Genomic DNA, 23,497 nt, shown 5'->3' on the forward strand with positions numbered 1-23,497 from the left:
CAAGGAGCAGGAGGAGAACAGGGACAGATTATTGCTTGGCAAACACCAGAACTTGATTTCCCAACTTCCATGTGGGGTCTGTTCAGGCTGTGAGGAGAGCAAGAGCAGGAATTTGGTCTCACTCTCTGTTGGTTAGGCAGCTGGTTCTCTGGAGGTCCAGACTGGGCAACAGAGAGAGTGGGAGCAGAGAGAGAGGAAAATAAAAAGAAAGAACGAGGCAGACAGAGAATAGAGAGGCTGTGTAACAGGAGGCTTGTTTTGTTCCAAATCAGATTGCTTTATAGCGACGCAGGGGGTGAGTGGTTCCAGGCAGCAGACAATGGGCCAACAGGATCAATATTGACATTCTCCTTAGTGATAGCTGAGTTGGCTGGGTGAGGTCAGGGACTGGACCTTTATATTAGCCAGCCAGCATTAGTGGTCACGGCTGGGGGACACTTACTGTAACCTTGGCCTCTCAGCATAATGGAGGGTCTGAGCGCGCCCAGGAGAGGTCCCTCCCCTTTATGGGCCTTATTACGGTAAGAAAGCTCAGTCCTCAAGTGGCCCGATTCAAACACAGATCATTACTTTGTCAAAACAGCTACCAGACCACGTTGGCATATGCACGGGCCAGCTTGTGTGGCGAACAGCGTCTTGAAGTGCCAGTTGTTGAGCGCAGCAGCCATGGGAGATGAGGCGAGGAGAACACAAGAAAAAGTAAGCAGAGCACTTTTGGAGAAGTGACCGTTTATTAGTTCTTATTCCAACAGCACTTACAATTAGACAGATTCACTGGCAAGTCCCATATGTTAGGCAAACACACACACAAACACAGGGTACAATCTTCTCTCAGAGTTATGGCAAGTGGTGCTACCACAGAATAATAAAACACTCCAACAAATTCCATGTCGTTGCTTTGCTGAAACAACATCTCAATTGTTGTTTACCTAAAGTGGTCAATTAATCCAAGGCAAACTCATAAAAGAGGAAAGGATGTGGGTTGTCCAGGTAGTCTGATCCAACTGGCTGGGAGTCAGAGCTACAAGGGATACCACACTATACCACTCCCCAGTGTGGCAGAGGAAGAGCAGTGTAGGAGAAGGAGAAGAAAGGGGAACAATGGAGGAGATAGACGACAAAGAAAGCAAAGGAAACAAGAGGGATAAAGAGAAGAGGAGATGCAGGGATACTGGGCCCAAAAAGGAGGAGTGAAAGGAGGAGGAGGTGGAACAGGAACAGTAGGAGAGAGAAGAAGAGGAGGTCATCTGAGGTGATGGAGATTCTGTACGGTGGGCTGGTTTCATGAAACATGGAGCCGGGCCACTCTCCTCCTCCTGCGATTCTGTTCTGGCTCGGGTTACTGGACTGAAGCCTCACTAACTCTCTCTCTCACACACACACACACACACACACACACACACACACACACACACACACACACACACACACACACACACACACACACACACACACACACACACACACACACACACACACACACACACACACACACACACACACACACACACACACACACAAAACACATGTCTCCAGTCTCCCACACACATGCTCATTCTTCTTTACTACACACTCGCGAGTGTTTCTTACAGAAATAGAAGTGACATCACAACAGTTGCATTGTAAATCAATACATGTTGCTCCCAATGAAACACCCATGCACATATATAGATATATATATGTATGCAGATAGAGTTCCTGGTCAGTGGGTTGTCTCAGAGTCCGAACCACTCTGTGACCCCTCCTCTCCTGGGGTCGAGTTTCTGCTTCTGCTTCTCGTCCTCCATGAACTTCTCCTGCACCTCCTCCATGGAGCCCTCCGTCGGCTCACTGTCCTTTTCTGGGAAGATGTTAGGGAAGGTGAACGTCTGGCCTTGAGCCTGGGATGCAAAGATGAGAACAGAGAGGGAAAATGAGCAGAGAAACGTTTGTGTTCCTACATGATATAGGAGGAATTAAGGATTTTCTACTTGACTCAACAAATCAACTATTTAGGCTAAAAACATGTCAAACTGCATTTTCCTTAACCCATTCGATTTTTCTTCTTTGCAGAGGCAAAAAGTGAGACACTGATTTGGAATTCAGGACACTGTTTCATCCTCTCTATTCCTCTTCCAGTTACACAAACGCTCTCTTTCTCTCTGGCATTCAATTTCTCCAACTCTCTCCCACATTTAATCTACCATCTCTCTCCATTTCTCTGGTCTTGATTTATTCAGAGGGGAAGGATGGTATCCATTATTTATTCCATACCAACCCATCTCTGGCCATGGCTAATGCATCACTGGCCCACCGTAGTCTGTGTCGATAAAGTACAGTACACATACATGCATGCTTGCACGCCCACACACAAAAAACATAACAGGTCAGTGGGTGCAGGCATGCACACATATCCGCAGCCGATCCCTCTCAGCCTCTCCCATGGACACCTGGAAACTGGAATTCACTGTTATCAATTTCAACTGGAGCCAAATCATTGCAGTCCTTAAATGACTCGACTTTATATAAAGCCTGACTGTAACTTATGTCATTTTTATCACTCTGTGTTTGGATTTTGGGCAAACTGCTAATCCTCATAAATGTTCCCAAAGTGATTAATGATCAGTAACTGTAGTTCACACCAAATAACAGCTTCCACTGACACATAGTCAAATGTCATTATGTGACTCGTAAACGTCACAATTATTTTATATAGAGGCTTATCATTATAAAATGGATTGCTTGCATGAACACAGTTGTCAATCAACTATTCAGTTTAAATATGTGAAATATTTTGTTTGGGGTCAGTGTGTAGGCGTAAAGGAATGGTCTGGCTCTGATGTGAATGTTACTTTGTCTGTCTCCAACCCCCAAAATACCAAGAGAAACATGCATATAATTACCACATAGCATGGTTTAATTCCCAAAGGGAGAGACAACATGAAGCTCACTCAGCCAAAGATGCAGAGTGGAGTTGGCTTTGTCTACACCGAAATGTGCTTAACTGGGACAACTGGAAATCTCTGGTATTCTTACTGTACGTTTACACTTGTGCATGTATAAAATGTGTGTGCTCAGACGCACATAAATGTTTGAATGTGTTTTGCCGGTAAGGTTCTGACCAGGTGAGAAAATAGAAATATTCATTTTTTAAAGATTTTTTAAAGATTTTTTTGGCACAGACGCCTTTATTTAACAGTAGACAAACAGGAAACAGGAGAGAGAGGCGGGTGTGACATGCAGCAAAGGACCTCCGGCCGGGATTCGAACCGGGGTCGGCTGCGTACGTGGCATGCGCTCTAACCACTCGACCACCTGCGCGCCCAATGGAAACTTTACTTTGAAACAACAACAACAAAAAACATAGAACAGAATTAGATAAAATAGTGACTGGCTGCTTTAGTGGACTTCGGCTAGTAATAACAGTGACTGGATACACACTGGTTAGAGCTTTCTTTCACATACTTCAAACATTACCAATAAGCATAGACACACACCCACCTTAACTTCACTGTCTCATCTGGGACAATAATCAAATTTGGCTTTGGTAAGGCAGCTACTGATTAAAGCCTTCATTTAATCAGGTAGTCTCATTGAGATTAAGATCTCTTTTGCAAGAGAGGATAGTACAGAGTACAGAGGAAGTAAGAGATAAGACCTACAACTGAATAAAGACACGCCATCACAAAAACAACACACACACACAAAAAGTCATACATTTAAAATTCAAATTATCCAATGGGAAGATTAATAGTTAATTCCTTTTATATGATATATTAAGTGCACAAGTCTCTCAGAGTAAATAAAAAAACTATAAATTGTTAAAACTACAAAATCCTTATGCTGTAAGTGGTTATTTTTTCCAAAATAAACCCTAATAAATCTGCCAAAAACAATGAGCCACTGTCTATTTTCTCTTATTATTTGTTGGCAAGAAACCAGTCCACCTTCTTCCAGCATTTCTTAGTTACAGACTAATCCTAATTTGGAGTTTTCAGTAAAAAAACAAAACACCCTGGTGGGAGAGGCTGGCTGGGTTATAGCCTACACAGATCCTGGGGTCATTGTATTAAGATATTAACAGCAACCCAGTCTTTATGCATGTGAGCTGCAATCGAGTCCGACATGTCCAGTCTGACAATGCTGGCATGACCAGGCATCTAAGTACAACCAACCATCCAAAACACAACTATTATGGAAATTACTATTTTGGGTATGATACTTTACACAGACTTGAATTCATGTTACTCTCTAAAACCTGGCCATTTGAGTCTAAACTCTCTGATACCAGCTTTGAGGAGCTGCTAGAGCAAAACATTCACAACCTTCAATCAAAACAAAAGCCACCCTGTTCTTGTGTTCCCGGCTTGCAGCAACGCCTGTATTGCAAACTACAGTAGGTTTTCTAGCTATTGCAGTAACACAGGAGGAGAGACAAAAGTGCAGACCTACTCAGGAGAAGAAGTCTTAGTCAGGCACAGGCACAGAGCTGCCAAACACCAGAGAAGCACCTGGAAACCAATAGCCCTGCCAAAGCCATCTGTGTCTCTCTACTTTCGCACACACTGCCATCGAGGAACGCAGAATCCAGAACACAAACACTGGACTAGGCCAAGGGAAGTTTGCTGCAAGAATAACAGAGGCAGTGGGGAGAAGGAGAAGGAGGCAGCAGGGACAGAGATGGGGGTAGAGGATGTGAGGAAGTGACTGGGGAAAGAGGAAAGAGTAGGGGTGACTGAGGAAGGGGTCTACCACAGAGCTATAAACACCAGACATGGCAAGGGGAAGAACAATGAAGCACTGAGCCAAACAAGACTTCACCCAACATGAACCAAACGCTGTCGCATGACAATACCCAGTTACATGGCGCAGCACTGGACACTTTAGATCAGATTCATAAAACTACGCGGATTCATTAATAAAACTGTGTGTATGCACAAATACATGAACATGCATACACTTTTTTTTTGTCAGATTTATAAAGCCGTGTGTACGCATGGTTCTTTTTTTTTATAAATCTCAGTCATTGAGGAACTGGGCGCCTGTGCACAAGCCTAATTTCCACTCCCACAATTAGCCATAAATGAAAGAAGACACGCCCCGAACCAGCTGTTTTCATATCACCGCCTGCTGCACCAGTCTGTACACCTGTCAATAATACAAACAGGAAAGAAGTGCCATTTCACTGATTGTGTTGCACTGGCGAGGTTCTCAAACAGCAGAACAGTTGTCATTACCCGTGATCATTACACACAGCTGTGCACAGCTTTATACTGTCCATATCATTCATTTATTACATAGACCTGTAAACCCTCTCAGAAATGTAATCAATGATTTGCAAGTTTGACAAGGTGTGTCACAACTAAGGATAAAATAAAAACTAGAACATTTTGACATGGAAAATAAAAGAATGAAAAAATGAATCATACAAAAATGATCAATCAACTTTTGTCATTTGTAAATGGCTGTGAAATTGCTGTGTAACCACAAAAAAAAGGGGAGGGGGCGAGATTCAGTCTGTCACCTCTCTCACCTTATATTTCACCTCCACCTCATCACTTCACCCTTGTATCCCTTGAGAAACACATGCGTACGTCTGGTCTGAAGAATGCGTGAGGTGAGCACATTCTCACCGCACATTCTGTGTTTATAAATACCAGTTTATGTGCGGGAAATGGTGTATGCATGGTTTTTGTGTGTACGCATCGTTTATGCATCTGGCCCCTTGTGTATACACAAGGCGAAGATTAATACTGGCCTCAGAGAGCGCGATTCACAAAAACAACAAAGCCCTAAGATTGAAATCAACAAAGCGCTGAGACTCGTTAAACAAGTCTTATTGTTGGCAGCAGGCCGCACCCTGTGTGTGTGAGTGTGTGTGCGTGTGTCTCAAGCGTCTGCTGGACACATTTCCGCAGTGAGAGAAAGTGCTGGCAGAGAGCATTCATATTTTTGTTTGAAATATATACATCACACCAGAGCAGAGGCAAAGCCCGTGTCCCCTCAGTCTCCATGTGCTCCGAGCCGAAACAATATTTCCTGTGTGTCTGTCTCTCTCTACTTGTGTATTTGTGTGAGAGAGTGAGAGAGAGACAGAGAGAGAGAGAGAGAGAGAGAGAGAGAGAGAGAGAGAGAGAGAGAGAGAGAGAGAGAGAGAGAGAGAGAGAGAGAGAGAGAGAGAGAGAGAGTGAGAGTGAGAGTGAGAGTGAGAGTGAGAGAGTGAGAGTGAGAGTGTGTGTATGAGTGCATAATGAGTGATTTATGGAGAAGGCCAAGGCCTGGCCAAAAAGGACAAAAGTGGAGAGAGACAGTCAGGCATTATGCGCCTCCAAGAGTTTCTTTCTGTTACCTACTATTGCTTCTTGGACAACATAGTGAAGGATTTTCCCTCACTCTGCCATCATCTTCGCCATGCTCTCAATTGGATCAAGCTGCCATCCAGGAATACTGGGACAAGGCCCCACACTGCTTGCGATGTAAACATATTCCTCTTACGCACATGAACAACCCATTACACCCCCAGTTTCCCTCTCAAAGGGAAAAGGAGAAGACTCGTGGTAGTGGTGGTGATGATGATGGGGGGAGGTTAAGAAGGGAAGGCAAATGTTGTCATTGACTCATTACCAACTCGTCTCACTTTCCCCATTTGTGTGCATGTTTCCCTATTAAGCTCTAATTCAACGTCTTGTTCTGTTCCAGGAAGTGTGCATTTAGCTCGTCGGTCTGCCTTGTGTCCCATTCGGGGACGAATGTCAGATTTTCAACCAGTTGATTGGGGACAGTTGTCAAATTAGGGACAACAATTGGTGTCCTCATACTGTTTTCACAGCAGTTACATTAAGCAGAAACTGGTTTGTATCTTTATTGGCATGTATAGTTAAGGTAAGCCTCCAGTGAACAAATGTACTTCAGAGCAATGTCCTCAAAGCGAACCTGGGTGTATGTGTGTGTATACTCATGTGAGTACAACAGAATCCAAGTCAAACCCCGAAGTATGCTGTTTGCAACCCCAGAGGAAAAGAGAGAAGACCAGGCGAGCGATGGAAAGAGACACACAAAGGACAACTGTATTCTATCTGATTGACCTTTGCTTGTGATCTGTGACAAACCGAGCAGTTGTTACTCAAAAACAGCCGTAGGAAAAAAAAGGTCTCGATGTGTGTTTGTGTGTAATAATTTCCCTTTAAGAAAAAAAAAAGAGGGGTGGGGCGAAGAACGTTGAAAGAATGGACAAATGTGTGTCCGGCAACCTTGGAATGCATGTGAAATCAATACAGGGTGAATGTCAAGGGGGTGACTCTTCTATTATTCATAAGCTTAGATTTAAGTATGAAATATGAACGCCAGAGTTGTTCTAACTTGATGTGTTAAAATGTCTTTGATGAAAACAGGAAGGTGCTGGTGCACGGTTCTTTTCAGACCTGGAGCTGAATAGAACATTATGGCAGTGACCAGCTGAGGACACAAAAGGATGATTCAACCTGCTACTTAGAGAGTTAAAACATACGGGACATGTCCAACACTGGACCGGCACCAGTTGCAGGACCAGATATCGCCATGTGACAGATGAGATACACATCAGCATCGCAATGCCTCAGGATGGGCTGCACAGTAAGCACAGAGTAAGAATTACGCTACAAATCTGCAGAGAGAGAGAGAAAAAAAAAAGAGGCATTCAAAGATGATTACTCAATCCCATTGTAGTAAGTTTGACTTCATTTTCAATATCCTCAATCCACAGAATAGTCTTCATGGTATCACGTTTTATGTCCTCTGCAATGAAAAAAGTTTGGAGCAACATTTTATTACTTTGAAAACTACTTGAGGTCAAATGGCCACTTCCATTCAGATAATCTAGACGATTTAAAACTGAATCCATCAGAAAATACATTCTAACCACGCTTTTACGACCTGAGATCAGCCTTTATTTTGTGCTCTCTCTACACCTCGAACTAATAGAGTTATTGTGGAGCTAAATAAGATGTGACTGAGAGGTGGGGGGGGGGGGCAAGTAAACGGACTTCTTGGATGACCACACTTGACCGAATTAAAGAGAGCAGCTCTCAATGTGGTCACAGAGCCTGAAAAGGCTTTAAGTGGTTTGAAAATGTGAAACTGAACCATTCACACAGCCCTGAGAGACTGTCAGATCAGTTTTTTGGAGGAGGGGCAATCCAGAAGGCATCAGGTGATGGAGCCATTCACTAAGCAGTCAATAAAAATCAACCAGACATTGGTGGTTGCCATTAGAGTACGGCCAAATCTGGACCGCACACTGAAACAGAGAGGTGTTGACGACGCGGTGAGAAATCTCATGAGGCTGTGGCTCATGTGGCTGCGGTGGCAGTGTGGTGGTGTGGTAGGGTAAACCGTAGCAAAGCACAGAGACATCTTGAGTACTGATGGTGTGTGTGAGGGAGCGAGACAGAGAGAAAGAGAGACAGAGAGGTGTTCAAATTGTGGTAGAATCCAATTTGACCGCACGGTAGGAGAGCCTGGCAGACTTCAGGGGGAGAGACCACAGTGGCAAGGTTACCAGGATTACAGCTGAGGGCGACCCCCTGCTGTATATGTGTTTGTGTGTGTGTGTGTGTGTGTGTGTGTGTGTGTGTGTGTGTGTGTGTGTGTGTGTGTGTGTGTGTGTGTGTGTGTGTGTGTGTGTGAACCTTATTTGTCTTGGGAAATGTTGACTGAGCATGCATCATGGTCATTTTCAGCATCTCATATGGTTATCCACACTGACACCTGAAGCCGTGAGCTGCCGGCAGACAGTCACTAATTTCCTATTGTTGCACAGTGACGACCACTTGAGCAGTCGGTGGGGTTAAGTGCCTCGCTCATGAGCAGCTCATCTAGAGGGAGAGGATTTCCCCCTCTCTTTCCCAACAGGCTGTAGCAGCCCTGTTGTAGATTTGTAGTCCTTTGTAGAGGTGTGATCACACCTTTGTGAGTCTGTTTTCTTTGGTCCCAGCCACAGATGAAAAGTCCATTTTGTTGCATTTTTCTTTTCGGTTCATTTAAGTTCACACTGCCCAATTACAAGTGAACCGGGGCTTGTGAACCAAAGTCAGATGGACTCACAAGTAGCTTGTTTATTGGACAGAGTTTTGGCAACCTGTCATCCTGCAAGATTACAGATTTTGGCAGCCAAGAAGCGGAACGAATAAAAACAAATCTGATTCCAGTTCCTTTAGGTTTCATTGAGTTTTGTGGTCTTCTCTTTGGTTTTTGCCATAATTTAGCATCTCTGCTCTTCATACCAGATACGAAGGAAATAGCTAATAGCCAATGGACAACATACTCATGAAATGTTTTTTTCCCCCTTGTAATTAGTTCATGTTGCAGTCCCTGTTCTTACAAACTCTAACAAACTGTTCTCACCTGGTTCGGCCAGCAGAAGAACAGTAAAAGTAGGAAGTATGTTTTCACATTTGAGCCAGCCTGACCCTGGAGTTTTCCCAAGCGTCAGCATATTTGATGAAGTGTAAAAGTTGCTATCGACTTGATGTGGTCACGCATTCAACTCAAAACGGCTGTCTTAAGTTTGTCTCCAGTGAATCCCTTTAAGTCCACACAAAATGCCAAAAGCAACCTACCTGAAGTTCTCATGTTTGCAAACTTAGCGTGTTGTTCACATGAGGCTGAGCAATAACTCAATATACAGTAGTTTATTGACTTTCTCTGGACTTGTAATATAATGCTATGATTGTATTGTGTGTTAGGATGTTCTACAAATTTCAAACATTCAATGCAAACAGTATGTAAAAAAAACAAACTACAAAATCAGTAGCTGAAATGAATGTTTTAGACATTGAGGAGCTTCGTCTCGGGTTTGAACATATTTCTCAGTTCAACTGAACCAGCCCAAATATGCTTAGTATAAAATATTTCAACTGTTGAATTATTACACACACACACACACACACACACACACACACACACACACACACACACACACACACACACACACACACACACACACACACACACACACACACACACACACACACACACACACACACACAATAAGAAGTTGTTAGCCTATTATTGCATTATTTAGCAGTGCTTTTTTATCTGCAACCACAGAGAAGAAATCGTTGAGGCGAAGAGGGAGAGGCAGGAAAGAATATGTAAGAGGGCAGGAGAAGAGAGGAGATGTAGCCTGATGATTGTAAACAGCTCCGGCTGCCAGGCCCCTGGGTGGGCCACACATTCACTCTCACTTTATCTCATTGACACACAAACCCGCACACACACGTAATACTCTGCCCCGTTGTGCCTCCATCCAGACCTCCTGGTGCAATCCATTCCAGGAACAGCAGAGTGAGAGACAGCGATGGCGATAGAGTGAGGAAGAGGGAGGGCAACGGTGTGAATAAAGTAAAAAAGTAAATACCAAAAGATAGATAAAGCTGGACAGTTGTTCTCTTAGAAAAAGACAGTGAAGTGAGAACGATTCAGTGGAAAGAGAATGCAATGAAGCCAATTTAAACTGCATTTAGTCTTTGTTCAGTATTCAAAATTGGAGTTAAACACTAAACAAGTCGAACTCTTGAGATGACATGAAAGCCTGATGGGCAGTTTGCAAAATAACAGCTGAGCACAAGAGAAATAGTAAAGTGAAATCATCTCTCTCTGTAAAAGGCAGATAAGTGGCAGTGAGAGTAGACCACTAACCAATAGCATCCTGCTGTGGGTTAGTTCAGGGTCATGACCCCGGCCCTCCCTTCAATTACAATGACATTTCCTCCACAGCCCAGCAACAGCCAAATAACTTGGTCAGCTTTGGCTAGCAGCAGTGTACGTTTGTTTGTGTTTCCATGTCATTTATACTAATGGCCATAACAATCATGATCCACAGTCTACATGACAGAGACAGACAACATTACGGACAATGTTTGGTGTACATACATGTGTATATGGAAAAATAACCAGTTGCCATGTGATTCTCCATTTAATATCAAGCATAAAACTCACATTGAGAGGTTTACTCCTACACCAGCTGCTGGCTAAATGACCGGCTACAAACCTCTGTCTGGATGCTACTTTTACATACTGCGGTACAGTCTGATTTCGTTGAGTATAAGGTGGAAACACAACTGTAGACTGAACATGATGAACACAGTCTTAACCCATGTGAGCCATTCTGCTAATCCATCTGTTTTTAGTTTAGCCACATTTAATTAAGTAACCCTGACCCATGATATGCACTTTAACAAAACCACGTCTATATCCTCAGTAATGACAAGCTTTCTAGCTTTACTCTGTGCTCCATGCGGAAGTCAATATGATGAATATATTCTGATAATGTCGCCGTAATTTTATAATTAGGCTCAACATACAGGGCAAACCATTTTTTACACCTGTAGTTTGTTTGCTTTGGTCCCAATCAGTGGATGAGCTGCTTCTTTGTGGCATTTTCCCATTGGTTCAGTTTGGTTTCACACAGCAAAATTTAAGGCAAACCAAAATGTATCAAAAAAAGCCATGTGGGAACTGTCACTCCGTTCATTGGTCAGAAATCTTGTGGGGATGTCGGGCAGAGAAAACAGATTTTTGTTCTCGCCTTTCTAAAACAGAAAATAAAACTAATGAATGAACTGTAGCACTCAGTAATATGAAGGTGTATTTGTTCCACACAGGAGGGTGGATTAGTAAAATAGTCTTTCACCATATTTTCCGTCAGCAATTAAGTGTACTACTGTAATTATTGGAATAAACAGTGTCTCTCTCTCTCTCTCCTCGTGGTGCTGAATGACGCACATCAGCAGCTACTTTTCAACTGTTTCTTATTCTTCATATTCCTATTAATAAGAATACTTATAAATAAAAGCTAAATCAAGTCATTTATAAATGGTGTATCTGCTATTTCTTAACACAAAAACTAGTTACTTTTTTCTCTTCTTTTTTTCATTTTGGTGCCCCCCTGGTTTAACCCAAAAAATACTTGATGCTTCCTGCAGATGGGTCAGATCAGATCTAGATTAGATCACAGTCATACCACAAACAAACCATACCAGAGTTCATTTATAAGTGAACGCAGACCACCTCCTCAACAATGTCTCGGTCTGGTTGTTTTGGTCTTCACCCGAGTGTGATTGCGGTATTCATACCTGCCCAAACGAACCACACCAAGGGGGAAAATGAACAAGAGTTCCATTTAACTGAACTAAACAAGGCAGGAGTGAATGCACCCTCAGAGTGGACTCTAATCACACATACCCATGCTACATCTAACTTTGTCACTTTAAATCTGATTTCTTTATATTTCTTTTTAGGGTGAATTTGTAACATCTGTCCAGGGACTACAGATGAAAAATAACCTCTTTGCTAACTCGCATTAACAGCAATGTTTGTTCATGTGCAGTTTCCCTGTAAAATAAACCAATAAATAAATAAATATAAATACAGCTCCTACTAGTCATCCTGGTAAGCTGATGTCAGAATTTCTGTTTTACGTTAAAGTAGGGACCTGGGCAGATTCTGCAGCTGTTATTTTCTGACTGCGACTGAGTGGTCTTTTCATTTTTTCCATCCATCCAAAAGGACACACTTTGGGATTTTATGAAGTAAAGGGAAAAGGAACGCTGGATAAAAAGCACACATTCAAGCCATGTCATGCAAAAGGAAATACATCCAACAAGTGACATCACATTACCACCTTGAGTAGGAGGGAAAACACAATTTTTTCTCTCTTGATGAATATTAACCATGTTTAAAATATGATGACTTGATAACACATGTGACATCAACCTAACAGTTGGCACGCTGGATCTGTATCAGCGCAAATACTAACTTCATTAAACAGAATGTGTATCAGCCTGATGTGACCAATCCACATTAAATGCTATTTCATAGTCACATTCATTTATGAAGAACTATAACAATATAATGTTAAACCCTTCCTAAAACAATGCTATCTAAATGTGCACATCCCTAAATAGATGTTTCTGCTTGAAATAAGAAGTGATATGTAGTCACAGCTTTATATATTCGACACAGTGAGGCATTCTTTCGATATTTCAAAAGAGAAAAAGTGCTATATTAGATCAGTTAAGCCAGTAATAGAAAGCGATACTGAGCACATGCTTTAATCCCTGGAATGGAGTGCAAGTAAAATCGTCTGACATTTTATGACAAATAGTAACAAAAATGCTACTATGAATGAGGTCATACAGTAAGAAAAAAAATATCATGTGAAAGTGTAAAGAATCTACAAGCCCCCAGTCTCAGTGTACATGCTTGATGGGACAAAGAGAAGGAGCAAGAGTCAGGCAGGTGGGCCCACACCAGCTCTGGTGTCAACCGAAAATACTTTAAGATCTATCACAGGGACCTTCTGACGTACTGGCACCGGGCGTCCAGTGATACATACGCACATACTTCTGCCCAGAGACAAACAGAGGGTGTGAGTGAGAAAGCGTGTGTGAGTGTGAGTGTGAGCGGGCACGTGGTGGTTTTCATGTCTGGGCATGTCTGCTCCCAGCCTGCTACTGGAGACATTAGACCCTGGTAACAGAGCTCTCAGGAAAAGATCATCACCATCTAAATACACACTCAGCCGCCCACAAAGACGTTTACATCCATCTGCTCTTGAACTGGACACTCGGAGGGATAACAACAACAGCAGTTACAGCATCAGACAAGAATAACACAACCAAATATTTCCATATTAGATATTATGAACAACAAACTGTGAATTCTGTCACCTTCCATCTTGGGGGCCCCCTCAGCCTCCGTACCTTAAAGCCCGGTCACACCTAAACCTCGGCTATTTCAATCATCCACCCCCATTACACACACATACACACACATAAACAGCTGTTCACCATCATTATCCCCTCCATCTATGTCATTCAACCGCCCCCCCCCCCAACCCCCACGATGTACCCCATTTCTCCCTCGCAAACTCATGTAAACAACCCTCACATGCCCTCACCCCTCCCCCCAATTTCAAGCATCCCCTCCTCCTATCCCACCCCCCACCCCCAGCCCCAACTATCTAGGCTACCAAACACACACACACACTTAGACCATAGCACAAAAACACACACTCACCCCTACATGCACATACAACATAAACATCCAGGCAATGCCCCTGCCCCCTGCCCCCTCCCCAACTCTGAGGAATGCGGGGACCAGCTGGTGGAGAAAATAAAAAACGAAGAAGCATACCAAAACAGGAAATGCATCAGCAGGGGCCTATCAGAGGGCTTTATCAGGCTAGTGGAGGCCCCGCTGAGAACCTGGGTGGCGCCACATGCTGATTGGCTGATCAAAGTTGCAGCTGTGTCATTACAGGTCAGAAGGTCAGGGGTAATCAAGAAAGGGTAGAAGCACGCACGCTCGTGCATGTGTGTGTGCTTGTGTGTTGCCATGGCTATCTAAATAAGAGGGAACCTGGAGGAAATGTGGGAGGAAATGAGGGAGAGGAGAGAAGATGCTGTGGAGAGAGATAACGTGAGGATCAATCGAAAAAATGACAAAGGAGAGTTGCAGAAAGGAGAGAGAACGAAAGAATGAATACAGAGAATCTCAAAGCTCCATAACGAAGTTATATTTCTATTCAGTTGTTTTTACATTAAGTTATATTTCTGTATTGTTCTGCTTTTGAGACATTTGTCCTGCTGACCTTTATTTTGTTTTTCATGAGGAAAATCATCTCAGTCATGTTGTTAAAGCTTGCTGAAGTGAACTCATCTGAACTGATTCGGGAAAAGTTATGTCAAATGGGTGAGAAAGAAACAACAGCGAGTCTCAACTGAAGTCATTCAAAAAAAGGTTTGCGTGTGAGATTCTAAACCGGATGGTTAAGACCTTGCTCTGTTCTCTATAATTCATGTTCTCTCTCCACTGAGCTCTTATGAAACCTACACGTACACACACACGCATGATTTTACTTAAGAGTGAATTTTCCAAATCAAGAGACACATAGGGAAATGGGGAATGGGGGGGCTTTCAGCAAAGCTTGATTGCCAGGAAAAGCTTCTCCTTTTATTAGGCATGACCACCAGCATGCGTGCATGTGCACACACACACACATAATGTGTGTACACATAGTAATTAGTGAATCAGCCCATTCCTTCCTTCCATAGATTTAAATGCCTATAATGCTGACAGATAAGATATACTGACATCTCCATAATTCACAAACCAAACTCAAAATTTGGTTACAATCTCACTACATATTCTGTTGTTACAAATTTTCTCTCAAAAATTGGAAAATTAAATAAAAAAATATTGAATTATTGCCTCTGTAATAACACTGTGCCTATGATAGTTCAGTAGACATAGTGCACTGAATAAGAGTCCTGTTAAAAATACTGGCAAAGTTTACGCAGACTTCACTGTGTTGTATTCTGTGGTGATATTCAAGGAGATTGTACAAATTTGTGCATTCGCTGTAGAACAGTGCAACTATGACAAACATTGCTTGTGATGTACAGTATGTGTTTTTGAATCTTTCTATTCTATCTGTGAATTTCAGACACAACAAAATATGAACCTTTACTAAGTAAGAGAGCAAAATTTTTGTGAGAAGTAAGATTAGATACATGTGTTTTTTCTGTTCCTTAACATTATCAGCATGGTTTTATTGATTCTGGCTAATTTTATTCAGATTTTTATGGTGCTTCAAAGAACCTTGATTAGCTTTAGTTAGCAATAAGGTTTAGTTCAAGATGATCATTATATGAAAGGCACAGACAAGGACCATTTGTGCTTCATAATTATTTTTAAATAATTATACTCAAGCAATAACATAAATGGACCCCACTGAAACAAAAGTAGTTTCAAGTTTCAGCAACTTGTGTGGTTCACATCTCCGTAGATTCTGCATGGTGTGATTCTGTTGTACTCTACATTAAGATTTATGGTACAAGAAGCTCAGCTGTATTGGATTCTGGGCTACTGAAGAGCAGCCTGACGTACAACAGAAACATTATAATGTAAGAACTAAATTACATAGAGGTTCAACAAAAAATGGAAATTTGAAAATGATGAATCACTGCCTAATGTGAAAGAGAAAAATAGGACACAGAGGGGAAGAGAGCACTGGGGGGAAAGTGGCAGAAGTTAAAAATGTTAATTGGTGTGATAAGCAAGGGTGAGGCAGCACAGGGAAAGGGAAGGAAGCAGAGCAGCAGGCAGACAGACAGACAAGGCTGTGTGAGGAAAGCCTGTGTTTGCGTGACAAGGTGAAAAGGAGGAAGAGGGAGGGAATGAGAGCGGGAGCGATCATGATCTAAATAGTTGAAAATAATAAAATTCCACACAGATAAGCAAGATTTCCCCCTCAGCCCGACAGCCTGATTCAGCACCTCCAGCTCGAGAGAGTCGCGGCTTTGCTCAGACTAGAGAACAGTAAGTGGGGGGGGTCACGGGGGTTTGCAACCCCCCATCCTGTACCTCTCTCCACAACCATCCCAGTCCAGCCAGATACACATTCACAGTTACACATACACACAGCTCTAGAGGGTCTATTGTTAAGCAACAAGGAGTCAATATAGGAGATGAAGTGAGAGAAGCTGTACAGCAAAACGTTGCCATCTAGTGTCAGTCAAATGGAGAGGAGACCTAGACTTGGCCAGTTTCACTCTCAATACAGCTGTTTCTTGCCCTATCCCCCCTTTTCAGCTGTGTCACCTCTCTCTCTCTCTCTCTCTCTCTCTCTGACTTCCCCGTGGATCGAGCAGGGGTGGAGAAAACGACCCAAAGAAACACGGGAAATGAGCAATTTGAATGAAGCTACCACTTATTCTACAACTGTTGGTCCAACCCCATATCTTGTTTTGTTCTGTGGTTGTTGGGTTGGGACATTGCTCCGGGGCACCGAGCAATCTCACTGGTGCATCTGGTTTGCTGTGTTGCTGTCAGTGACCAGGGCCCCAGAGAGAAACCTTGACACCTTATTCGCTACTCTCAAGAAAACTTAACCACCAGGCACACAAACCATAATAGAGAGCGATTAGTGGCTAAACAAGCTGTTTGTGTGTGTGCAAGACAGAGCTCTGCTTTTCATATTTGCAAATGTCCCAACAAGATTAGAAAATGTAAAAAACATGACTTCCAGGAAAAAGAAAATACTTCAAATGATACTAACTTTGGTTAATATTTTAAAGTTACGGACATTTAACTAAATCAAAAGCATTTAGGATACATTACATGGTTCTACGCTGTCCTCAGATGTGAAGAACTAGATTGTGAACACTATAAAAACAGTGACATCATCGGTTTATGTGTAAACAAAACTAGCTGCTCACTTCATGACAACTAATGCCCAGCATCGTGACAACACCTTGGACCATCTGCGCGCCTGCTCTCCCTTCTGCTACTCATTTTTTACTCATCATCTACTTTCACTGCTTTCGCAGACTTTCCTCTGACTGTATGAAGTGAGCTTTTGTCTACAGATAAACTCTGTTGAATGGAGCTTGTGTGGGATTTGTGCAACCACACCCTACAAAAGGACAGACTTACAACGATGCTTCCAGACTCCAAGTGAGCCCAGATGATTGTTGATGCACATGGATGGCTAATCTCAGTGTGCTTTCATTCGGTGTATACCAGCTGTCAAGCAACGATTTTTATGCTAAATGGTAGCAAGCATCCCACAGGTGCCTGGACGTGCCTTGCTCTGCCCAACACATGAAGAACACAAACTGCTGTTCCTCCCATCTTGACCTCTGAAAACAACTCGAGGAAAATGTCTGAGATTCCTTTCTTTACGCAGATACAGTCACGCTGCTTCAAGAGCATGATGGAGAGCTTTCACTTGACAATCAACTAACTGGGATCAGCTAATGCTGTTTTCCCTGGTCAGATGGAAATTAAACAAAATGGTGCACGTGATTTTTATCATATTTTTATATAACTTTTGAAGCCTTTTTTTCCTTCTTTTTTTTTTCAATCAAAACCTTTACTACAATGAACTGCAACCGCACAACTGTTGCCAGACAGATGATCTGACCAGCTGTATTGATTGGAAATCGTTACTTTGACATCTGTAGCAGTGTGACACTAAACTGGATCATTCAGAAATGCTGAGACTGATCAGATATCCCATTCATATATTCACAGCGTCACCCCCCAGGAGCTTTCAACATGCACTCTGAGCACTCAGCCCGCTGAAGTGCTGCAGCTGGCACCAGCCAGCAAAGCTCGCTTGCAAACTAGCTGCCACTCCAAAAGAGAGAAAATAACTCCTCCTCAGACCAAAACTCACCACAGCCTTTTCATTTACATGCCAGGCAGAGAGTACTTTATCGTAAATGTTTGACTGGCAATAATGTAACCGAACAATGACTGAAAACATTCAAAAATGACTATAATTTCTAAAGTGGAGGGCTTTCTCTTTTATGAAATGCACCATATTGGGTTTACGAAGGTTTTAAATGGAAGCAAGGTTTAACTGGAAATGGTGGCATGGGGCACTTAAGCAGTGAGATGGGCCAAGAGAATTTAATGAGGGTAAACCACGGGGTCTGACATGCATTATGAACACGGTCGGCTGCAAAAAGCCTTCCTCTCTACCAGTCACATTCTGATTTTGTGTACGGTCAGGTTAAAATAGGATTTGACACAAAAATGCTACAGGTTTTCCTACCAGTAAGTGACTTGCTTACAATATGAAATAGAGAATATCTTTAAGAAACTGGTCAAAATAGTGATTACACAAAGGTACAACTAACCAGACAAGAAATCTTACTACACCTACTGTAAATGAAGTAATGTCTACAACAGAGGTCAAAAAGTGCAATGCCGAATAGGATTTTCCAACATCAGCCCTTTACAGCATCAAATAGATGGAAGAGTATGAGTTGACTGCGAAAATCGGAAACAAGTGTTACCCTGAGCATAGCGGCCGTAGCGGCTTAGCGGTGCATGAAAGCAGTCTGACTCTAAACACACCAGCCCCATTGAAGTGCAGCCAGACCTAAAAGCAGTCTGATAGACTCAAGATTTTTCATTTTGTACTGCTGTTTTTGTCACCCCACCACCAGCACCACCACCCTGTCTACTAACACACACACACACACACACACACACACACACACACACACACACACACACACACACACACACACACACACACACACACACACACACACACACACACACACACACACACACACACACACACACACCCTCTCCCCCCTCCCCCTGATCACTTTGCCCTGTCTCTGGACCTCCCTGCTCTGGCATGACTCCATCATGCCCTTATTCACCTCCCCTGCTCACCCCTCGCAGCCCCTCACACGCACATACACACTTTCCCACACACAGTGCACATTTCACACATGCAGACGCTATCTCTTCCCCCAATACTGGGGTCCCTCCCCGTCCCCCCCCCAAGCCTGAGGAAAATGGCCGTCACGGAACCCCGCTAACAGGAGGCCTCCCCTCAACCACAAACCAAGAGTAAGGAATGAGAAAGAGAGAGAGCAAGAGAGAGAGAGAGAGAGAGCGAGAGAGAGAGCGAGGGAGAGGGAGAGGGAGAGCGAGAGAGAGAGCAAGAGCGAGAGAGAGAGAGCGTATTACTGCTGCGATATTAGCTGATAGAGGGGGCAGGGGGAGAGGGAAGGATGAGGGTAGAATGGGGGGACCGCGGTGTGAGTATCGACCCACAGAACACTCTCCCACATGTGGAGTCAATTAGGAACAATCTTGTTTTCTACCAACCGCTGCAAAAGAAAGGAGGGTTTTCTGGGGCTCTGTGTGTGAGTGTGTGAGTCTTTCTCTCTCTGTGTGTGTGTGTGTGTGTGTGTGTGTGTGTGTGTGTGTGTGTGTGTGTGTGTGTGTGTGTGTGTGTGTGTGTGTGTGTGTGTGTGTGTGTGTGTGTGTGTGTGTGTGTTCGTACACAAGAGAGAGTGAGGTAGGAAAGGGAGCGAGAGAGCATGTTTTTCCGAAAACCTGCTAGAGAAATAGGCCGGATATTCAGTTTTATATCCAGCCATTTTAAGCACAAAGGAGCCTGCATCTCAGCATTTCTGCCTGCTGTTCAACGTCAAATAAGTACAACTTCAGAAAACCACGACGCGATTGCGACTAAAAGCGAATGACACTGAAGGAAAAACATCAATCCTCCGGGACTCAGCATGCATGAATGATGCACACGTCACAGATGCGCATGTGTGCATCTTCACACCTATCATTGTCGTGTGCATCTGGTGAGACAGAGCATCACTTCTGACTCCGCTGGGAATTCCAGACGCACACAAAATCCCAGGCCACTTCCTTGGTGTCAGACAAGAGGAAGCCTCCCCTTTAAAAGATTCATGGCTGCTTCAATTATATATCCTCTTTCAAATTGTTGTGTTTAGACAATTTTCATTATTCATCCGTTTCAAGATTGATGGCTCCCAGTCCGGTGGGCGGCGCGGCGTAAACAAGCGTCTACACCGCTGTTGAATTATCTGGGCAAGATCAAAACGGCAGGCGCAAAACAAAGGCCCCTTGCTTTTCACGTCTGCATCAAAGGCGCATTAAAACAGTGACTTTTTTGACATTTTGGGGGGAGGTTTGTTTGATTTCAAAGACTAACAGACTTCAAACATTGGTGAGATGCGCAGGGAATGGGCCTTCCTGACCCAAAGCTCACCTCAAACACAGGTGTGAATGCACCAGCCGTGACGTAATGAGGAAGTCTAGGCTGACACGCCACCATCGGGGAGTGCCACACAGACATATGATTGCTCACATTCCACCTATGGCACAACACCCATGCAAAGAAAGGAGAGCTACAGCAAGATGATAACCATATCTCAATATTTCCTGTAGTAAGTCAGGCATTTAACCAAAGATGACCTTTCACCCTCGGGCCTTACTGGAACTCAGACTGCTGCTTTGTAGCAGAGTGGGTAGTCAGAGTGTGTGAATCACATAGAAGAAACGCTAGGTAGGGCTGTGTCACATGTGTGTCAACACATATGTGTGTGACTGAGGCTTTCTCATGAGAATATGGAATAATATTTGTAATGGCAGGTAAAGGAACAGGGCATGTCATTTTTTTAAAACACGTGCACACTTGTGTTCATTTTTGTTGTGTTTGTTCATACCTGTATGTGTACGTGTGTGTGTCTGTGTCTGAGAAATAGAGTAAGTAAGAGCTCACCTTCAAAGGACGCCTGCCCCTTAGGGATCTATGGGGGAACATCAACTAACCCGTCTCACCTCCCTCACCCGGCGAGTCCCCCCTTCAAACATAGCCGACGACACAAAAGCTGAAGGCTCAAGGCCCTGTCCTCCTGAGTGTTGTGTTTAATAATGCAGCCCCGCAAAAACATAATTTTTTGAAAAAAACACACTCACAAGTGGGCTGGATGTTAGTGAGAGAGAGATAGTTATTGTGGAGAGGTCTCCACCTCCCACTGTGTACTGGACAGGAGTCAATGAGCTAATGCTATTCAAACAACACACTAACCAGAAAAGACGGTAGTAGAAGGATGAGTGTGTGCGTGCGTGTGTGTCCTCTCACCAGCTGAACGTAGGCTACTTTATAGTCCGGCTGCTTAACCTTCTGGTTCAGGTGATTCCTCTTCTTGTTGGATCCTGAGAAACAGTGAAACAGATATTGCATTTGTCTGCAAACAGGAATGATAATAGAAGAGAAAATTTGAAAGTGCAAATTGTGTGAGTGAAAAAGCAGACAGTCGGACTCAGTGATGATGATGAGGACATTTATGAACTTATGAATGTGATGAGAGTAAGGCTGGGCAATATGACAATATACCAAAGACAATGGAAATTCCTAAACTGGCCAACAGTTTGCTTTACCGTTTCTAATAATGTAGCTCACTCTTAAAAATAGCTGTACTGGCACTTTCTGAGCAATGTTGCAAATCGGTGAGCGGGACTTTAAGTGTGTTTGCATGAATGTAATGAAGCACATCGACAGGGATTTGATTCATTGGAGACAAACACAAATATTCCCCTTTGCTTTATTTTTTATCTATAACCAGTTATAATTATCTGTATATTGTTATTGTGATATAAAATTCCATCCACTGTCAAGATTTTATCAATATTATCCACCTCTAGGTGACTGTCAGCAAAATTACCAAAGCACATCCTGACATCTACCCACACAGACATTATCCCATTATGTTTCATTCCTATCTGAACAACAGATACATTACCATAAATATTTGTTCATTTCCCTGTAGAACAGTGGAGTCTTAATTGTGTGTACGTGTGGTGAAGCTGAGCCTGATCTTGTTGACTATGGAAGGCAGGTTAACCTCTTCCCCAGCTGGAGATGATGATGACATCATCCTCTCTCTTGTCAGACCTCGCCAAGTCTGGAAGACAGGGGACTCGGGGAGCTGCTGTGTGTATGTGTCTGTGTGTGTGAGTGTTGTGTGAGAGAGAGAGAGAGAGAGAGAGAGAGAGAGAGAGAGAGAGAGAGAGAGAGAGAGAGAGAGAGAGAGAGAGAGAGAGAGAGAGAGAGAGAGAGAGAGAGAGAGAGAGAGAGAGAGAGAGAGAGAGAGAGAGAGAGGTGTGTGTGTGTGTGTGTGTGTGTGTGTGTGTGTGTGTGTGTGTGTGTGTGTGTGTGTGTGTGTGTGTGTGTGTGTGTGTGTGTGTGTGTGTGTGTGTGTGTGTGTGTGTGTGTGTGTGTGTGTGAGAAGGTGCGATTGTGTGAGGGCAGGCTAGGAACTTGGCTCCACATAAATCAAAAGGTACATTTACCTAAATGAGTGGCACCTCACACTGGTATTTAAATCATTAGTAATGGTAAGACAAAAACTCTACTATCAATGATGGATAATGACGAAGGCATCAAACGATTCGTCTCTGCTTACTCTAATCTCAATGAGACCCTGGTGGTCAAGTCAACAGGCCCTCTGAGTAACTGCCATTGCCATGGGAACGGTTTATGACATGAAAAACAAGGGAAACATTCCGCTGTAATGAGTCATTTGTGTGTATGTGTGTATGCGTGTGTGTCTGTGTGTGTGTATGCATGTGTATGTGTGCGTACATCTCTGTGTGTTTCTGCGCGCGTCTGTGTGTGTGTCGGTACGTGTAGCTAGTAATCACTAGCCAGGCGGCCCACTGCTCAGGGAAAGCCCTGAGCAGGGTTGTAAAACACCCCACCTCCACGCCCCCGGCTAACTGGAGGCCCCTGTGTGGGTGGGAGACAGAGGTAACCAAGTGTATGTGTGTATGTGTGCCTGTGCCTGTGCCTGTGCCTGTGCCTGTGTGTGTGTGTGTGTGTGTGTGTGTGTGTGTGTGTGTGTGTGTGTGTGTGTGTGTGTGTGTGTGTGTGTGTGTGATTAAGTTGCTGAGGAAAACCACAGTGAAATGCTACAACCTCTGAAAGAGCAAGGTCAGACACTGACCTGTCCCTCCATAAACAATAAAACAGACACACAGGAGACACGCACGCACACTTGCACCCCTTGAAAAGACACAAAGCTTGCTTATCCTATTCTCGTAGTCCTTTCTTAACACACACAGACACACAGAGAGCTTTCATACAACACTCGCAAACGCAAGCACAATTTCTCCCACTTTGAGA

The 23,497-nt window shown here is 43.5% G+C and overlaps 1 protein-coding gene across 1 annotated transcript in view; it reads right to left on the minus strand.

Annotated features, from left to right (window-relative positions):
• Positions 1-709: 709 nt before the first annotated feature.
• Positions 710-23,497, minus strand: part of mrpl23 (mitochondrial ribosomal protein L23) — a 37,621-nt gene continuing 14,833 nt past the window's right edge. The window contains exons 4-5 of the mRNA XM_062421031.1: positions 21,455-21,528; positions 710-1,880 (exon numbers count right to left, since the gene is read on the minus strand). Of these exons, the coding sequence (XP_062277015.1) occupies positions 1,716-1,880; positions 21,455-21,528 (239 nt within the window). The 3' untranslated portion in view covers positions 710-1,715. The remainder of the gene's footprint in view (positions 1,881-21,454; positions 21,529-23,497) is intronic.

The sequence above is a fragment of the Scomber scombrus genome, chromosome 6, assembly GCF_963691925.1.
Source record: "Scomber scombrus chromosome 6, fScoSco1.1, whole genome shotgun sequence".
In the NCBI taxonomy this organism is placed as follows: domain Eukaryota; kingdom Metazoa; phylum Chordata; class Actinopteri; order Scombriformes; family Scombridae; genus Scomber; species Scomber scombrus.